General features: G+C 41.8%; 1 protein-coding gene across 3 annotated transcripts in view; it reads right to left on the reverse strand.

The window, feature by feature from the left end:
- The window catches only part of C1H3orf20 (chromosome 1 C3orf20 homolog), an 89,569-nt gene that overhangs the window by 67,015 nt on the left and 3,108 nt on the right, over positions 1 to 19,446 (reverse strand). Inside the window, exons 3-7 of one of the 3 annotated variants that reach the window (XM_032308346.1) lie at positions 13,633 to 13,689; positions 12,733 to 13,293; positions 11,857 to 11,997; positions 5,309 to 5,428; positions 4,502 to 4,510 (exon numbers count right to left, since the gene is read on the reverse strand). In XM_032308346.1, the coding sequence (XP_032164237.1) occupies positions 4,502 to 4,510; positions 5,309 to 5,428; positions 11,857 to 11,997; positions 12,733 to 13,213 (751 nt within the window). In that variant the 5' untranslated portion in view covers positions 13,214 to 13,293; positions 13,633 to 13,689. Of the gene's footprint in view, positions 1 to 4,501; positions 4,511 to 5,308; positions 5,429 to 11,856; positions 11,998 to 12,732; positions 13,294 to 13,632; positions 13,690 to 19,446 lie in introns of those variants that run through there. The other 2 variants (XM_032309036.1, XM_032309781.1) reach the window with 2 other exon arrangements.

Consider the following 19,446-nt stretch of genomic DNA (forward strand, 5'->3'; position numbering starts at 1 on the left):
TTAATCTCTTTAGTATCTATAGGTCTATCAAAATTTTCTACTTCTTTCTGATTCAGTTTGTGTAGGTTTTGTGTTTCTAGAAATCTGTCCATTTCATGCAAGTTATCCAATTTGTTGGTGTAGAATTGTTCATTGTATGCTATCATAATCCTTTTTTTTTTTTGTAGAATCAGCGGTAGAGTACCCACTTTCAATTCATTTTAGTAATTGAGTCTTATCTCTTTTTTCCTTAGTTGATCTAGCTAAAAGTTTATCAATCATGTTGATCTTTTCAAAGAATCAACTTTTGATTTCAGTGGCTTTTTAATTCTCTCATTTCTCTCTGTTCTAATCTTTATTCTTTCCTTTTCTAGCTTTGGTTTTAATTTTTCTTTTCCTTAAGTTGTAAATTTGGGCTTTTTAATATGATATCTTTCTTGTCTTTAAATGTAATCATTTGTGACTATAAATTCTCCCCCTTGGTACTACTTCTGCTGTATCCTGTAAGTTTTGGTTTATGATGTTCTCATTTTCATTCGTCTCTAAATATTTTCTAACTGCTCTTGTTTCTTCTTTCATGTGTTGGTTGTTTAAGAATGTTATTTACAGGGCACCTGGGTGGCTCAGTTGGTTAAGCATCTGACTCTTGATTTTGGCTCAGGTCATGATCTCAGGGTCATGAAATTGAGCCCCGTGTCAGGCTCTGCTCTCAGTGCAAGTCAGCTTGAATTTCCCTCTCCCGCCTCCTTTTCCCTGCTCTCTCTCTCTCTTTCTCTAAAAATAAGTAAAATATTTAAAGAATGTATTATTTACTTTCCACAATATTGTGATTTTTTTTTTCTAATTTTCCTTCCATTATTGCTTTCTAACTTCATCCTACTCTGGTCAGAAAAGATACTCTCTTTTAATTGATTGAGACAATCTGTGGCCTAACATATGGCCTCTTCCGAAAAATGGCCCATGTGCACTTGAGAAGAATGTGTATTGTTTTTGTTGTTTTCTAATTGATTTATTGTGTTATTTAAGTCCTTTATTTCTTTTTTTTTTTAAAGATTTTATTTATTTACTTGAGAGAGAGACAGTGAGAGAGAGCATGAACGAGAAGGTCAGAGAGAGAAGCAGACTCCCCATGGAGCTGGGAGTCCGATGCGGGACTCGATCCCGGGACTCCAGGATCATGACCTGAGCCGAAGGCAGTCGTCCAACCAACTGAGCCACCCAGGCATCCCAAAGTCCTTTATTTCCTTATTTATCTTCTGCCTGGTTGTTTTTCCATTATTGTGAGAAGGGTATTGAAATTTCCAAACATTATTGTAGAACTGTCTTTAATCTGTCAGTTTTTGCTTCAGATAGTATTATGGTCTGTCATTAGGTGCACAAACATTTATATTATCTCTTTGTTGTATTGAAACTTTTATTAACACAGTGTGTCCTTTGTTTCCTGTAAACATTTTTGATTTAAAGTTTTTTGTCTGATACTAGTATTGCTATCCCTGCTCTCTTTGGTTACTCTTTGCATAGAATATCTTTTTCCATCCTTTCTTTTTTCCTTTTTGAGAAATTTTAATTCAATTAGCCAACATATAAAACATCATTGCTTTCAGATTTTTTCCCATTCTTTCACCTTCAACCTGTTTGAATCTTTGGATCTCAAGTGACTCTCTTATAGACAGCATATTGTTGGATCATGTGTTCTTATCCATTCTGCCAATCTCTGCCTTTTGATTGGATAGTTTAATCCATTCAATTTAAAGTAATTGCTGATGAAGGACTTCTGTTATTGTAGTTTTTGTTTACTATATGCCTTATGGTTTTTGTCCCTCATATCTTTCAATACTGTTTCCTTTATATTGATTGTCATAAAAGGTTTAAATTCCTTTCTCATTTGCTTTTTGGTATATTCTATGGCTATTTTCTTTGTGGTTACATTGGGGATACCATGGGGACTTACATTTAACATCCTAAAGTTCTAAAACTCTAATTTGAATTTTTGCTAGCTTAACTTCAGTAACACAAAAAACCTCTCCTCTTTTACAGATTCATCCTCAACCCTTTCAGCCATCACAAGATCACAGCTTTACATACTACGTGCACCAAAACACAAAATAACAATGCTCTTAAATGTATGTCTTTTAAATTACGTAGTAAATAAGAATTGTACTTACCAACCAGAGTTACAGTAATACTTTTACACTAATAATTTTTATTTAAACGTATGTCTCTTAAATCATGTAAAAAACAAAAAGTATAGTTACAAACCAGTTACAATAATATTAGCTTTTATAATTGCCCATATCTTTACTTTTATTGAGATCTTTATTTCTCCATACAACTTCAAGGTACTGTCTAGTGTCGTTTCATTTCACCTTGTGGGACTCCCTTGAGCACTTCTTGAAGGGTAGGTCTGGCAATCATGAACTCCCTTGGGTTTTGACAATCTGGGAAAGTTTTAATAGTTCCCTCACTTTTGAAGGACAGTTTTGCTGAATATAGGATTCTTGGCTGACAGGTTTTGGGTCCCCCCCGCCTTTTAACACTCTGAATATACATGCCCAGAGGCCACATGCCTTGCGGCTTCCAAAGTTTCTGATGAGAAATCTGCTGATAATGTTGTTGAGAATTCCCTGGATGTAATGATTTGCTTTTCTCTTGCTGCTTTCCAGGTTCTCTGTCATGGTCTTTCGAAAGTTATAATGTGTCTTGGTGTGGGTCTCTTTGAGTTCATGTTGCCTGGAGTCTGTCAAGCTTCTCTGATGTTTATATTCACATCTTTTATCAAGTTTGGGAAGTTTTCAGCCAACATTTCCTCAAATATTCTCACTGTCCCTTTCTCTCTTCTTCTGAGACTCCCACAATGCACATGTATTCTCCTTGATGGTGTCCCACAGGTAACCTTAGGCTCCATTCATTTTATTAAAAACATTTTCTTTCTGTGCTTCAAATTCAGTAATTTCAACAGTTCTATCTTCAACTTTGCTTATTCTTTCTTCTGCCTGCTCAAATCTGTGGGTGGCAATGTTTTGTGCCTATTGCACTTATTTTCACAGTTAACCCCTTATGGCAAGTATTAGTTGGTGTAAGGATATGGTGACATGAAATTGTGGAGGTGGTCTTCCATGACTGAAATTCCAGTGACATCTGCTGAGGTCCACATGTTTCTGAGCCTCTGCTGCCCACCCAACTGGAGCCACATGCTCTCCCTTAATATATGCAGGCTCAACTTCATGAATGAAAACTGGTTCTAAGCCAAAGCCTCTGCTCAGGCACCCACTGAGCCCTGAGCACCTCAGAATGAAGTCTTCTCACTGTCATCAAGCCTTGGGTTTTCTGGCTGGTGCTTGAATACCATCTCTGGTATCTGCACCATGACTGGTTTCTGGTCTCTTCCCCCAATCCTCCTGCCACCAAAGACCAGAGGCCCAGCTAGCAGCTGTCTGACCTCCTGGAACATCTTCTAGTCTGACCATTCATGTCTGGCTTGGCCCTAGGTGCCCTGAGTTCTTGAGGATGACAGCCTCTTGTTCCAGCCAGGAACCATTGTTGATATACTTCTCTCAGTTCTTCTTCATAATGCTGGGCTACTTTCCAGACATAGCTCAGGGAGTAGGCTCAACTCTTGAAGCCTGTCTGCTCCAAGTGTGCCTGGCCCTAGAACTGCAAAGGGGGCAGTTGGTAAGGTATCATAGCACATGTGCATGAACAGATAACAGAGGTCCAAAATTCAAAGTGGTCTAAAGCCAGAATAATTCTACAATATGTCCAAACTGGGAAAGTAATTTTTAGAGTGAAAATGGGCATCACTAATTGTTATGTCAGGAAAATAAGCATAAATTGGCACATTCCTGGGGAAGATACATCACATGGTTACTTATAAACTATTAGGAAAAGTTAACCATCCATTCTAGCATGCATGTATGAGATGAATTTCTGAACACATCAAGAACCTATAAGAAATGCAGCACTGTGAACACACATCTAGTGAGAAAAATGCAATATCATGATGACAAATCACATCTTGGTAGGGTAGCAGAGGAAAACAGCCAGACAGACAAAGAGACAAACAGAAAGCATCACCCTCGAGGTCATTAGAAAGAAAAACCATGAAATCTCTGTGTATCTTGAAGATAACTTTGTTTTCTCTCAAAGGGATTGTGTTTAATTATGGCCAGTTCAGGAGTGGATATAATAAAACCAGGAGCATATAATGTAGGATGTTAGAAATGATGCTGTGGGTTACTGCAGGGGTAAAGGAACTGGGGAAAGAGGACAGCTGAATCTACTTCAAGCAAGGAAGCTAAAGAAGTCAGCTCCATTTGGGAGGGTATTGTCTTAGAGTCCACATGTGTACCCCAGGATTTAGAACAGTGAATGACAACTAGTAATTGTTCACTAAACATTTGTTCACTAACTGAAAGGATATAGGATCAGCTTGATATGGAGATGAGGCCTGGCAGAAGGCAAATCACACAGCCATGAGGATGGGTCAGAAGTAATATCCAAACTTCTCAACTTCCAGACTTACCTCCAGTGTCTGTGGGAATCAAATGGACCGTCTTTGAACATTCCCACCTTATCTGATCCTCCCACCACCTCTTTGCAAATACATGCCTCCCTTGCCTTCCCCATTCCTCCATCTGCCATCACAGCTGGTTGAGTAAAGTGGTCGGGAGATAACCAGAAGTTCCATGAGACCCTGCCCTGCCCTCTCCAGCTCCAACTTCTTTCTCCTCTGAGCTTCTGGCTGCATGGTTGCTGCTATACTGTTTGGTCTCATCTGCCACCTGCTCTTTCTCTTAAGCCTTTCTTTCTGTTTTGTGTCTTCCTCAGTGGAAATAGCAGGGCCCTCTCTCTTTCTCTTCTTCCTTAACTGGCCCAATTGGAACATTCTGTTAGGTCTGGTATCCAAATGCCTCTCTTCAGATACTGGTTGTCCAACCTACTGTGAGAGCAGGAGCAACACAGATCTCTCTCTGAGGAGATGAGTTTGGGATACTGAAGGTGTGGAAGAGGTGGGTTTGATAGGGATGTTGTCCCAGGTGAATCAGGGACGTGTTTAAATGATGTGATGTGAATCACACCACCAGGAATGGAGGGCATGTAAACAGTCAAATGATGAGACTGCATTGCGGAGTGGCTGGGTTAGATATATCAAATTTCATGAGACAGAATCTGTCAATAGCTTCGGCCAACAGCCAAGACAGCCATTAATCCTTCCTATCAGAAAACTAAATCAAGCCATCTCATCAACCTACACTGGGAATCCTCTATCCCTCTCTCCAGCTCCACCCCCAAAGATTGGCTAAGAGGTCTTGATGGGATCTTCTGTTACCTGTTTTCTTCTTGACTTCTCTTCCAGTTGAGAGGGAGAAGCTCAGACAGCCAGTGGAGGACTCATAAACAAGCTGGTAAGGCATGTTCACTCCCATGGCTGGAGTGTTCATGAAGGAATCTGGAGTGGAACACAAAGGGATTCTTTCTTCAACTTTTCAATTTTTATTTTATTTTTTTATTTTATAATTTTTTATTATGTTACTCACCATACAGTACATCATTGGTTTTTGATGGAGCGTTCCATGATTCATTGTTTGCGTATAACACCCACTGCTCCATGCAATACGTGTCCTCCCTAATACTCATCACTGGGCTCTCACCCATCCCTCACCCCTGCTCCCTGCTAAAACCCTCAGTTTGATTCCTGGAGTCTAGTCTCTCATGGAAATCAGAGGGGGTGATGAATCAATTTTTTTTTTAACCAAAAATGTAATATGGACTTTCTGTTCTAGTGGTGTGGTAGAGTAGGTACCCTAAAGTGCCCTGGTTGTTACAAAACAACCAGATCTTGGAAGAAAAAGACTTCTTTAAGGCATGAGGAGGCTCAGAGAAACTAAGGGAAATCTTTGAGATTCCTTTCTACAGTACCCTCTCCCCACTACAATATCCCTTAAGAGAGAAATGACACCAGTGCAGGAAGCAGGGAGCAGCAACCACAAAAGGTGACAGGATAACTGCGAGGGTAAATGCAGACATAAGTGCTGCACTAGGTGGCAAGAGTAACACCAGGCCATTCCCTTGTCCAAGGCACAGAAATCAGATGCTTCTTCAACAGATCAGTCTCTTGAAGAATCACACTGTCTCATGTAGAATCATTTGATATCTGACCACTTGAGAATTAAAATTTAGTACCCCTGGGGCTCCTGAGTAGCTCAATCAGTTAAGCATCTGACTCTTGAGATCAGCTCAGGTCTAAAAAAAAATTAGTACCCCCATCACTAGTAGAAAATCTTTTTTTTTTTTTTTAAAGATTTTATTTATTTATTTGACAGATCACAAGTAGGCAGAGGCAGGCAGAGAGAGGAAGGGAAGCAGGCTCCCTGCTGAGCAGAGAGCCAGATGCGGGGCTCGATCCCAGGACCCTGGGTTCATGACCTGAGCCGAAGGCAGAGGCTTTAACCCACTGAGCCACCCAGGCACCCCATTAGTAGAAAATCTTGATCACACTTACAAAAACCTCATCAAATCATTTGTTCATTCTTCCCCCAAATATGGTCATTTCACTAGTTAGGCATAAAATTGTTAGGAAATGTTAAGCAATTTATTACAGTTCATTCAAATTCATAAAGAAAATGGCAAACATGACCTCCTAAATAGACAAAGACTGTAACCAGAGACTGCACACTGGATAATGCACACAGGCAAAAAATAACCTTTGCTAGTGATCCAAAAGTTGAAATCAGGACCAACTTTCAGTATTTTCTATTTTAGCAGAAATTAACAAAAGCTAACACTGATAAAGATAGGATAAAACTGGTCAACCATGCTAGTGTAGACAAAATCCATCTAGAAAACAGTATTTAGCAAGAGATGTACACATACTGAGACTTTCTGCTCCAGTAATCCCTCTTCTAGGAAATCAGTCTTTATAACCAATAGAAACCAAAGTTGCATATTACAGTGCATATTATACTAATGGTAAGAAACCTGAAAACATAAGCATTTGGTTAATTACAGAACATTAAAGTCTATATCCACTTAAAATGACAATTATTAAAAGCATATAACTATGATGGCAAACATCTGTGTCTCAGTATAGGAAACTGAGAAATAGGAAAATGGCAGTATTGTTAAAATACTTTTGGAGAGAAAGAGAGAGAGAGAGAGACAGGGAGAGACAGATGGAAAAACCACAAAAGAGACAACAAAAATCAAAAATAGCTTTATGTAAAGATAGCAAGATTATTTGCTTTCTTTTTTTGTATATGTTTTACTTAATAATATTGCCATCAACTAAAAATCAAGGAGGAGTTTTCTTTCATGACATGGCAGGATTAGTATGTACTGGAAAGGAGAAAAGGCAGGATGCAGGCTTACCATTACCACTAAGGACATGCTACCTTAGCAAGGGGAATATTCTGGCTATAGATTTAAGGGACGACTACTCCAGACCCAGTTACAGCTTTGGTCTACCTCATGTAATAAGATGGTCCAGAAAAAGAGAAGTCATGTAAAATAAATCAACAGGATTTGAATCTTCTTTTTAATGCCCCATGAGGGCTAATTTAAGGCCTTCCTGGATCAGTGCTTTTCTAAGAGAAATGGATCACACCTTCATTTATATTTTATTGGTTAGACTTTTTTTTTTTTTCAAACTCTAGACTTGTTTAAAGAGGAGTATCTGGAACACTCATGCCAAAAAGTGAGAGATTTCCTAGTGAGTATGGTGGAACAGTCTGCTAATGCAGCAGGATGCAGAAATCATCAAAGCCTCTCCAGAATTCAGCTCAGCTCTCTGCAAATTCTCCTGCACCAGATTAACCACAACCCACAAAGGGATGCAGGAAACCACTGTATCACTGGTGAAAGTCTGCGATCCTGCAAGAATGCTCAAGCACCTTATGAGGAAGAATGCTAATGGTGAAAACCATTTTCTTTTCAAGGTGAGAGAACACTATATTCAGGTAGGAGGGCATCATGGGCAGGTCTGAGGGTGGGTAGCTGGGCTGGGTGGGACTTTCCTACCCATGCAACAGACCATCAGACAGTATCCCCCCTCAAATGAAATGGATCTCTAAGCTCTATATAGAACACAAGGTGCAGGAATCCATGTATGCTGATAACCATACATGTGCAGTCCAAATAAATGGCACAGTAAAATTGCCATCCTTGGGGGAAAAATGATCTTCATGAGGTCAGTGGAAGTGATGTTGGAAAGCTGCTCAGCTCCCATGCAGAGCCTCTGATGCTGGCGCAGAGGAGCACATAAGCAGGGGGAGGGGCAGGGGGAGAGAAAAAACCCCAAGCAGGCTCCATGCTCAGCATGGAGCCCAACACAGGGCTCAATACCATGACCCTGAGCCAAAATCAAGAGTCAGATGCTTAAATGACTGAGCCACCCAGGCACCCCAAGAAACAGATTCTTAAATACAGAGAACAAACTGATAGTCACCAGAGGGGAGGTGGGGATTAAGTGGGGGAATTAAACAGGTGAAGGGGATTAACGTACACTGAATCATGATGAACACTGAGTGATGTATAGAATTACTGAATCACTATATTGTACACCTGAAACTAATATAACACGTTGTTAACTATACTGGAATTAAAATTAAAAACTTAAGTGGCTCTTTTGGCTCAGGTCATGATCTGAGTCCCGGGATTGAGCCCCAAATTGGGCTCCCTGCTTAGCAGGGAGTCTGCTTCTCCCTCTCTCTGCTCCCCTGCTTGTTTTCTCTCTCTCTCTCTCTCAAATAAATAAATAAATAAAATCTTCTTAAAAATTAAAAATGTAAAAAAGTTTAATAAAAGGAAAAAGAAAAAAGCATACTTAGATTAAGGCTCAAAAAACACAGAAGTTATCAAAACAGAGGCACCTGTTTAGTGTCAAACTCCTGATTTCAGCTCAGGTCATGATTCTCGTAATCATAGCCCTGAGTAATCAATCTCGTAATCAAGCCCTGAGTCCGGCTCTGCGCTAGGCATGGAGTCGGCTTGGGATTCTCTCTTTCCTTTCTCCTTCTACCCCTCCTCCCATGCTCACATACGCTCTCTCTCTCAAAAAAATGTTGTCAAAATAATTTTATTTTACCTTGTATTTAACAAAATTTTATTGGTATTATAAACACACACTAGTTCTTTAAAGCAATAAAAATGACTGTGTCATTTTTTTGAGGTGGGGTGGTTTTTTTTCCTGAAAAATAAATACAATAGAGCAATAAAACGCAAGTCCCTCCATATTTGCCTTTGCAAAAATATCCAAAGGCTTTATCAGCTTTTTAAAAAATTTTATTTATCCAGGACACCTGGGTGGCTCAGTGGTTAAGCCACTGTCTTCAGCTCAGGTCATGATCTCAGGGTCCCTGGAATCGAGTCCCACATCGGGCTCTCTGCTCAGCAGGGAGCCTGCTTCCCCCCGCCACCCCCAGCGTGCCTCTCTGCCTACTTGTGATCTCTCTCTTTGTCAAATAAATAAATAAAATCTTAAAAAAATAATAAATAAAAATTAAAAAATAAAAAATTTTATTTATTCATTTGCAAGAGAGACAGAGAGTGCACAAGCAGGGGCAGAGACAGAGGGAGAAGCAGGCTCCCCGCTGAGCAGGGAGCCACACTCCAGCTTGATTCCAAAACCCTGAGATCATGCCCTGAGCTGAAGGCAGACTGTTAAGGTAAGCCTTAACCTTAACCGACTGAGCCACCAGGTGCCCCCCTTTATCAGCTTTTATTTTTAACCCTTTGATAACCGAATCATCCTTTTTCTATGGGGTCACTGCCCCAGACAAACTTCCTGTCTCCAGCAGTTGACTAGTTCTGCTCCACTGCGGCAGCATCAGAGGCTCTGCGTGGGAGCTGAGCAGCTTCCCAACATCACTTCCACTGACCGCATGAAGCTCATTTTTCCCCCCAAGGATGGCAATTTTACTGTGCCATTTATTTGTACTGCACATGTATATTATCAGATGTTGAGCCTCTGACCATCTAGGGAATCCTGACAACATCCAGTGGACAGGGAGAGATGCTAGGTGGGAAGGGACTTTACAGGTAAGGGTGAATGGTGATGAGATAAAATGTTTTTTGCTTCCCCACGAAACCTCCTAACAGTGAGCATGATTTTTAGGCATTCAAAATGAACCTTTGAACAACATGGGTTTTGAACTGTGTGGGTCCACTTACATTCAAATTTTTTTCTGATAAAAATGGTTAAGTACTGTAAATGTATTTTCTATTCCTTAGGGTTTTTTTTTAAAGATTTTATTTATTTATTTGACAGAGATCACAAGTAGGCAGAGAAGAAGGCAGAGAGAGAGAGGAGGAAGCAGGCTCCCTGCTGAGCAGAGACCCCCCGATGTAGGGCTCGATCCCAGGACCCTGGGATCATGACCTGAGCCGAAGGCAGAATCTTTAACCCACTGAGCCACCCAGGCACCCCTCTATTCCTTAGGTATTTTTTAATGACATCCTCTATTCTCTAGTTTACTTTATTGTAAGAAAACAATGTATGGTACACACACATACAAAGTTCATGTTAATCAAACATGTTGATGTTATCAATAAGACTTCCAGTCAACAGCAGGCTATTAGTAGTTGAGTTTTGGGTGAGTCGGAAGTTACATGCATATCTCCAACTGCTTGGTCTGTCAGCACACATCACACCTAAGAGCTACATTAGACAGGACCGAATGGCTGTGTCTTCCAGATCCTGTTCCCCTTCACCCCTCTCCAGAGCACACTTCCTCCAACTTTGCGCCTAGCATTCCCCTTCACGCTTTTATACTTACACTTTGCATAATGTACTCATATGCAATATGTTACTTATTTTTAAATTTTTATTTAAATAGTATTATACCAAATGTATCTTTCTAAAACTTGCTTTACTTGCTTAACACTATTTGTTGAGATTTAACTATATTGATCTCTGTGTTTTAGTTCTGGTTTTGGTTTTTATTATTTTCTTTTTAATTGAAGTACAGTTCACATACACTATTAGTTTCAGCTGTACAATATAGTGATTCGATATTTATGTACATTACAAAATGCTCCAGGGGGGCACCCTGCCAGCTTAATTGGTGATGTGTGTGACTCTTAATCTTGGGGTCATGAGTTTGAGCCCCACATCAGGTGTAAATATTACTTTAAAAATATATTTATTTAAAAATGTTCATCACAGTAAGTGTAGTCACCACTTGTCACCATGTAAAGTTATTACAATATTATTGTCTACAGTCCCCATGCTGTACAAGTGCTTGTTTTTTACTGCTCACTATGTTCCATTGTCTAAACAGACTACCATTTGTATTTCTCCTGTCGAGGGACATTTAGAATGCTTCCAATTTTATTTTCCTTGCCATTCTAAGCAGTTCTGCAATAAACATTTGGTATGACTTGCACGTGTGCCAAATGTGACTCTCAAGTGTGGCCAGTGGACTGCTGTGAATCCACACCAGGCCATGACCAGATGAGCTCAAAACTTAAGAGTAAACATTTAGAAAACTTGGTGGTAATCTGACATTACTGTGACATCATATTTTTGAAAAGGTCAATCCACATGAGATTGGCAGTTTTACAGATTGGTCCTTCACCACAGATAGTTTGAAAAGCACAGCTCTAGGGAATGACTTAGAAGAGAAATTGCTGGGCTATAAGATGCTAGATCATCTCCCGCCTTGCAGATACCATCAAGCTGCTCTCCAGGGGAACTGCACCATTTTACATACTCAATTACAGCATTTAAGAATCTATGTTGCTCTAGAATCTCTCTGTTTAAGAACCCACCTCAACTTCTGGAGAGGTCAAATGTTTAAAATGGTGATCTGACCTTTCTATCTTGCATTCTTATTGGCACTATTTGAACTTCCACCTAATGGCTGAAGCTTGGGTACCTACCTTTTCCCATCTGTCCAACACTCCGGCTACTTCTTCCCATTGTGCCGATCAGATAGTCAAAAGCCATCTCCTTGGCATTGAGGTGGAGGAGCTGGCTGGCCTCCACAAAGCGCCTTGTGATATCCAGGGGATTGGCACCTACTAAAAGAATCATTGAAGCAACTCATTTTCCTCTCACATGGGGCCAATGCTTCCAGGAAAGGACCTCTGTAAATGGCCAAGGAAATAACGGTAGATGGAAGATCTACTCCTAGGGTAAGCAAGTATAAGGGTCTTCCTAATGGAAGGTCTTGACCTCTCCAAACCTGTCAGGTGGTATTTTGCTCTCTTCCCCTGCTTACCCTTCTTTCTTCCTTACCCACAGATCAGGGTACTGATGCCATTAGTATGTAAAATAACATCTAGAAGCCTCTAGAAACATCTAGAAGGCTCAGTTACTGGTACGGCTTTATTTCCCCTCCTTGATCTTGGGGTTATACCCTTGCCATGGATGATCTTGCTAACCACTAATTAGTCCTCTCAATTTACCCCCTCCTCCTGGGTGCTTCCTCTCTTCTACCGCTGCATCATTTCTACAACTCACTCTTCAGTACTTCTGGCCTCACACTGTTCTCCACAGCCTACCTTCCAGTCTGGATTCAGCAATGTTGAGGAAATGGGATGGAAAACTGGAGAACAGAAAGGGGTGGGAGGATGACTCCTGAGGGGGTTGTGGGAAGGGGTTGGATTCCTACAGCAGACCCATGGCTGCCACCTAGCCCCAGCATACCCTTATATACCTGTCTGGGATGGCTGTGGTGGACACACACACATTGGTCTGGGCAGATCCTTCTGGGCTCAGAAAAAATGGAGAAGAATTTGGTGAGCCAGCCTTACCAGACACAGACTCCACCATGGCCTTCATCTTCAGGGTGAGCAGCTCTGTCAGCAGGTGGATGGACTGCCGCTGGAATCTGTGCAGGGTCTCCTGGCTAGAGTGTGCTAGGTGGCCACGGGTGGGAGACTGGGTGAACCTTGCTGACCCAGTGGATGTGGGTAGCAATTGCTGTGGTGGTACTGGTGGTGGTGGTGGTGGTGGCTTCTTCTGGACAGGGGCCTGTGCGGGGGTTAATTCCATGAGCACCACGGGTGGGGGTCCAATGCTGATCTCTAGGCCCACGATGTTGGATGGGGTAGGCAACATGGGGTCAGCAGTGAGTTCTTCCCAAGTGAACTCAAAGATGTTCCTGATGCCCTTAGGTACAGAAATGCCTGCGTTCCGGCAACTGATGAGCAGTCTGGAGATGCGGGCCAGCAGCCTGGGAGCCGAGGCTGTGTACTGCAGGTACAATTCTCGGTTGCTCTTGATGTCAGTCATGTTGGTACAGTGTGCATCCTGCTAGGTAATACTGTCCATCTCAGACCAGATGGATGTGCAGCTATAGAAAGTCAGCTACCCTTGAGAGGTAAACAAAAGGGACAGCTCTCACCTAGGGTGAAAACTTGGAGACAGACAGAATGGAAGTGATGAAATGGCCTTTATAGGTCATTGAGCCAGCAGGTCCTATCCAGGAAGAATAAGACTCCTCCTCACACAGGAAGGCAAAGGGATGTCCTTCCTCCTTTTTCTTCCCAGAGACAACATCAGATGAACCCACGTTAGTGGGTTACTTTGGGAAGGGCCTTGGAGATAACCGGATTCCAGAAATGGTTCCAGGTACAGTCATACAAACTGAGTACCTCTAGGAGGAACCCTGGGGTGCTGCAAGAATGGAAAGGAGAAAGGTTCCACTGTACCTTTTAAAGTCAGAGATCTGGGGGTGGAAGATCTGCTTGTGGTCTATGAATTAAAACCTGCAAACACAAAAAAGATGTTTTATTGGCTCTCTGGAAGACGGTGATGTGGTAGTTCCTGGTGGCAATGCAAGGATGGGCATGCGATTATTCAGCATGTACATCCAAAGGCAGACGGGAAAGAATGAGGAGAATATAAATTCTCTCAATTCAATGACTAATATTTGCCACATTTCATCAAATCAAGGTTTGATGTAATTGATTGTAAGATTCTCCAACTTACAAGATAGAAAAAAAATCAATGTAAGATGCCATTGACTATAAGATATATCACAATTTAAGAGATGTTAAAATGGAAAAAACACGTACCTTAAAATCAATGAACTATATAATAAATATTTTCCCATTTTAATGGAACTTCTCGAGGGCTCTGAGTGCTCATCAAGTAGACATATGTGGGTTAGCAGAAAGCATAATCATGTCTGAGTCAGCTGAATACCACTAGGTATTCTGGTGGTTTTTACCCTGCCATATTCCTAGACTGTGTTTTGTTCTTGTCTTCTTAATATATATAAAAAATAGACCACTGGTTGAAGAAAGGGAGTATGAAGCACAATTTAATAAGCACAAAAATGGCTGGGAAAATCCACAAATAGACTTCAAGGGTTTTGTAATCAGATCTGAAAGTTTCATTTATCTGATCAAAATGAGCCCTGTAAGGACATTCTTTAGTAATAGATCACTACACTGACAAAAATGTGAGGTCACTTCTTGGTCTTGCATTACACAAAAATGATGATTTATTTCTTTTAGTTCCTGAGGGGCTTTGTGAGAACATGAGACTCTGCAAAAGGTGCTCAAGAATCCAGAACACAGGGGTGTCTGGGTCGCTCAGTCAGTTAAGCGTCTGACTCTTGGTTTCAACTCAGGTCATGATCTCAGGGTTCTGGGATTAAGCCCTATCTATGTCAGGGTCCACTCTCAGAGCAGAGTTTGCTTATTCCTCTGCCTCTCCTCCTCCCTCACTCATGTGCGTGTGCACGCTCTTTCAAATAAATACATTAATAAATAAATAAAATCTTTAAAAAAAAAAAAAGGAAGGAAAGAAAGAATCCAGAACATGAAGGAAAGGCAGACCTAAGGGAATCACCTTTGCTGACATTCCCATGCAGTGTAGGCCAGTTGTCCCTGCTGTCTAACTTAAATGGCCCCAAAGACAAACTAGGAATGTACTAGAGGGTCTTATAGTGTCAGCCTTTAGAGCTGAGGAAGGACTGCTGGCCAGCTTTCTGACAATCCTTATTACCACAGCCTTATCACTGTCAATTCTACCTTCCCTCCTGACAGCCACTCCCCACCATGTCCATGATGCTCTTCTCCCGTCAGACAATCCTCACTTTTAACAGCGTCCGCTGGAGCCACTCCAAGTTCACCCCTGGGGTGCACCACTCCCATTTGCAGAGTAGGTTCATAGGCACGATCTGGTGCGACCACCCAGGATAAGATTATTCTCTCTCCCATTTCCCTGAGGACAATACAGAACTCCTGGTCAGGCAGGAGTTGCCTGTGTGCAGACTGCCAGCACAGCTTTCCAAACACAGTTTTTCCTCACAGCCCTTCAGCTGCCTCTGCCCATCTATCAGCAACAAAATCTCCAAGGAACAAGAGTTCCACAGAGCAAGCCCTTCTGACATCCTGGTTTCCAGATAAGTGGCTTCCTATGTCTATTTGCTGACCCCCTAGCATATCTTTTCCTCAGCTTTGGAGTCTCAGAAAAATACTTCATTTTTAAAATGATAAGTCTGTAGAACAAAGACACCACTCAGAATCTCAGTCATCTGGGCGACTAGCCAGAGGGATCTGACCCTGACCAAGAAGGGCAGTTGTTTTTTTTTTTTAAAGGCAGGACTCCAATGAAGAGAAGACAAATACAGTCCTTGAAATGTTAACTGGTCTGAGGAAATCCTCCCCATCCCACCCCCTACCAGTTCATTTCTTTTGAGGTTAATTATGAAGATATATCTTCCAAACAGATAAAAGCTTTCTAAAGCAGTTTTATTGAGATATAATTCAGACATATAATTCACACAATGCGCCCCTTTTAAAGTGTACAATGGTTTTTAGTATATTCAAAGTTTTGCAACGGACACCACTATCTAATTTTAGAACATTTTCATCACCCCCAAAAGAAATTCATTAGCAGTCATTCCACATTCCTCATCACTCCTAGGCACCCACTAATCTAGTTTCTGTCTCTATAGATTTGCCTGTTCTGGTCATTCCATATAAATGAAATCATACACTATGTTGTCTTTTGTGACTGGCTTCTTTCACTCAGCATATTTCCGAGGTTCATCCATGTTGAGCATGTGTCAGTTACATCATTCATTTTTATAGCAGAATAATATCCCATTATGTGGATATGCCACAATTTGTTGATCCATTCATTATTTGATGGACAATTTGGTTGCTTCCACTTTGGGGCTATTATGAATAGTAATACTGTGAGCATTCCTGTATAAGTTTTTGTGTGGACAGACATCCTCACCACGATTCTTTTGGCTGTACACTAGGAGTGGAATAGCTGGGTCGTGTGGTAACTCAGTGCTTAATTTTTTGAGGGACTTGTCAGATTGGTTTCCAAAGCGGCTATACCATTTTATAGTCCCCCCAGCAATGTAGGCGGCTTCTAATTCCTCCATGTCCTTGTGAACACTTGTTATTATAGGTCTTTTTGATTCTAGAGCCATTCTAGAGGGTGTGAAGTGGTATCTCATCATGATTTTGATTTGCATTTCCTTAATGACTAATAAAGGTGAGCATCCTTTCATGTGTTTATGGAGCAATTTATACCTTCTTTGGAGAAAAGACTATGGATCTAAAAGCTGATTTTTTTTTTAAGAAATGTCATTTTAAATTAAATAATTATCATGTATTTACTTACATTTACATTTAATTATGTAAGTGCTATAATAAATACAATCAACATAAATGTTATATTTATAACATATTTACCTGTATTTTTTTTAAGATTTATTTATTTCAGACAGTAGGGGTAATGGGGCAGAGGGAAAGGGAGAGAGAAACTCAAGCTGACTCCACACTGGGCAGAGCCAGACACGGGGCTTGATCTCATGACCCTGAGATTGAAACCTGAGCTGAAACCAAGAGTTGGACACTTAACCAACTGCACCACCCAGGTGCCCAGACCTGTATTTACCACCATATACATATCTCTTCAAATTCAGCTAGAGGTGCTTATGTGACTAAATCCTGGCCTATGGGTTGAAAGTGGAGCTGCTAGGTGTGGCCCTGAGCCATGTTTTTAAAGGAGGCTACCTTCACAGACAGAACTTTGTTCTTTTCTCACAGCCATTCTCTTTCCTCTCAGTTGGAATGGATGAGGTGGCTGTAGCTCTAGCAGCCATTTAGAGCCAGGAAGTTAGCTTGGAGAGGGAAGCCATGCATGAAGGTGGCTGAGCAGAGCAGCAGAGCCTGGGCTCCTGATGACACAGCAGCACCCTTGCACCAGCACTTGGCTACCTACCTCTAAAGTTGTTTCACAGGAGAGAATGAGCCCCTTTGTTTGGACCTCTATCTTTGCAGTCAGGTGTGATTCCTGACAACCAGCCATGTTGGAACATCATCCTACCCTCCTTTGTATGTATCCAATTTTAATTCTGTCATTCATTTTTCCATCACTGAGACACAGGCCTTGCCCTCAAGCAGCTCAATGTTTAACAGACACATCAGACTTACAAAACTGACTTATAGACAATATGATAAGGGTCACACTATAGAAAAATGTACAAAGAAAAAGGTCTAACAGAAGCAGCGTTGAAGATGGTTATAAAAGATGAGCAGAAGTTGTCATTCTAGGCAAAAGGAATGGGATGTACAAGGGAGCAGAGGCACTTGAAACATGGTAGGTTCAGAGAACTGCAAACCATATCAGTAATATGCCTGGGGTCTCCAGGAAAGTAGCAGATAAAGTTGGAAAAGTGGTCTCGAATCAGATGCCAAAACGTCTTTTATGTCCTACCGAAGAATTTGCATGTGTTATATGATCAAGTATTCAAATGTATTGTCTTCAGTCACCAGTTATATCCCATGTGGTAAATCTCATCTCTGCAACTGGATGGCAGAGGTCATGTCTTCTCTCCCTCTTATAATGTCTATATTACTAAATACAGTGCTGCTATATACCAGAAGCTGAAAAATATTTGTGGCATCAAAGTCCCATGAATAGCCTAATGGACCCATGCAGATGGCCATAAGCAAAGTTTCAAGAATCACCTCCCACAAAGGAATGAAAAGATTGTGTGAGAAGTTTAAAAGCATATAGAAGATGACCACAGGCCCAGTGCCACCTTCATTCCATTTTCTGTCTGGCTGCTCTGTCCCAGAGGACAGATCCAAGAGGAGAAACACACACACACAAAGCTACAATGACAAGTCAGAGTGCTTTCTGCAAGGCAGAATGGAAGTCCAGAGAAGGCAGTGTGGCTGGGCAGCTAAGAGCTCAGGCAATGTGACCTTGAGCTTGGTACTTGATCTCTGTGATGATCTCAAGGGCCCTAGTCCCCACCTCCCCAGATTGTGGGAATTAAGCGAGACGATGCTTGTACAGAGTTGGCACAATGCCTAGCACAGTTAAGTGCTCAGTGAATGTTAAATAGAAAAAGGAAATTATTTGGAGTGCGTGAAGAAGGTTGCATAATGGAAATGACAGAAACTGACCCAGAAACAGGTTAGACTAGCGAACAAGGAAAGAAGAACATTCCAGGTGGTGGGTACAACGCTTGCTCAAGGTGGAGGCTCTAAACTGGCAAGTTTGGGGAGCAAGAAGCAAGCAGAGCATTCTGTGGGTTAGTGTGGAGCAGGAGGGGCAGAACCGGGCCAGCTGTGAGACAATGATCCCAGACTTCATCCTGCAGGTGACGGGACACCACTGAAGGACTGTAAGCAGAGGGCGCATCTGTATTCTAGGGTGCTCCTCCCAGGCGCTGGCAGTGCAGTGGGAGTGTGAGCAGCCCAGCTGCTGTAGGCATTAGCCAAGGAGAGGGGCCGCACCCACAGTACCCTGATTTCTACCTACAGTGAAGAGGGACTCCCAGTCTTTGGTGCACCTGGAAGGGTACTTAAAAAGCACAGACAGGGGTGCCTGGGTGGCTCAGTGGGTTAAAGCCTCTGCCTTCGGCTCAGGTCATAATCCCAGAGTCCTGGGATCGAGCCCCACATAGGGCTCTCTGCTCCGCGGAGAGCCTGCTTCTCCCCCACCCCCCACCCCCGTCTGCCTCTGCCTACTTGTGATCTCTGCCTGTTGAAGAAAGAAAGAAAGAAAGAAAGAAAGAAAGAAAGAAAGAAAGAAAGAAAGAAAGAAAGAAAGCAGGCAAGCACAGACACAGCAAACTGCCAGGGATGCAGAACAGGGGTGAAAAGTAGGGAAATTGTGAACAGGCCTTGGGAAAAGCAAGTACATGGGAGTTAGAAGGAAGCTGAGGGGTGACATTGGGTATAGGTTTAGAAGAAAAGGGCATCCTTCCCTCCCATTACTGACACTGACCCAAAAATATACTTTTTAGAAATGCATACAGCTGGGGATGTCTGGGTGGCTCAGTTGAGTAAGCATCTGCCTTTGGCTCAGATCATGATCCCAGGGTCCTGGGATTGAGCCCCAAGTCAAGTTCCCTGCTCAGTGGAGAGCCTGCTTCTCCCTCTCCCACTGCCCAATCCCACCCCACAGCTTGTGCATATTCTTTCTCTCTCAAATAAAAAAATACTTTTTTAAAAGTACATATAACTGTATACTTAAAA

Source organism: Mustela erminea, chromosome 1, assembly GCF_009829155.1.
Source record: "Mustela erminea isolate mMusErm1 chromosome 1, mMusErm1.Pri, whole genome shotgun sequence".
NCBI classification, from domain to species: Eukaryota; Metazoa; Chordata; class Mammalia; order Carnivora; family Mustelidae; genus Mustela; species Mustela erminea.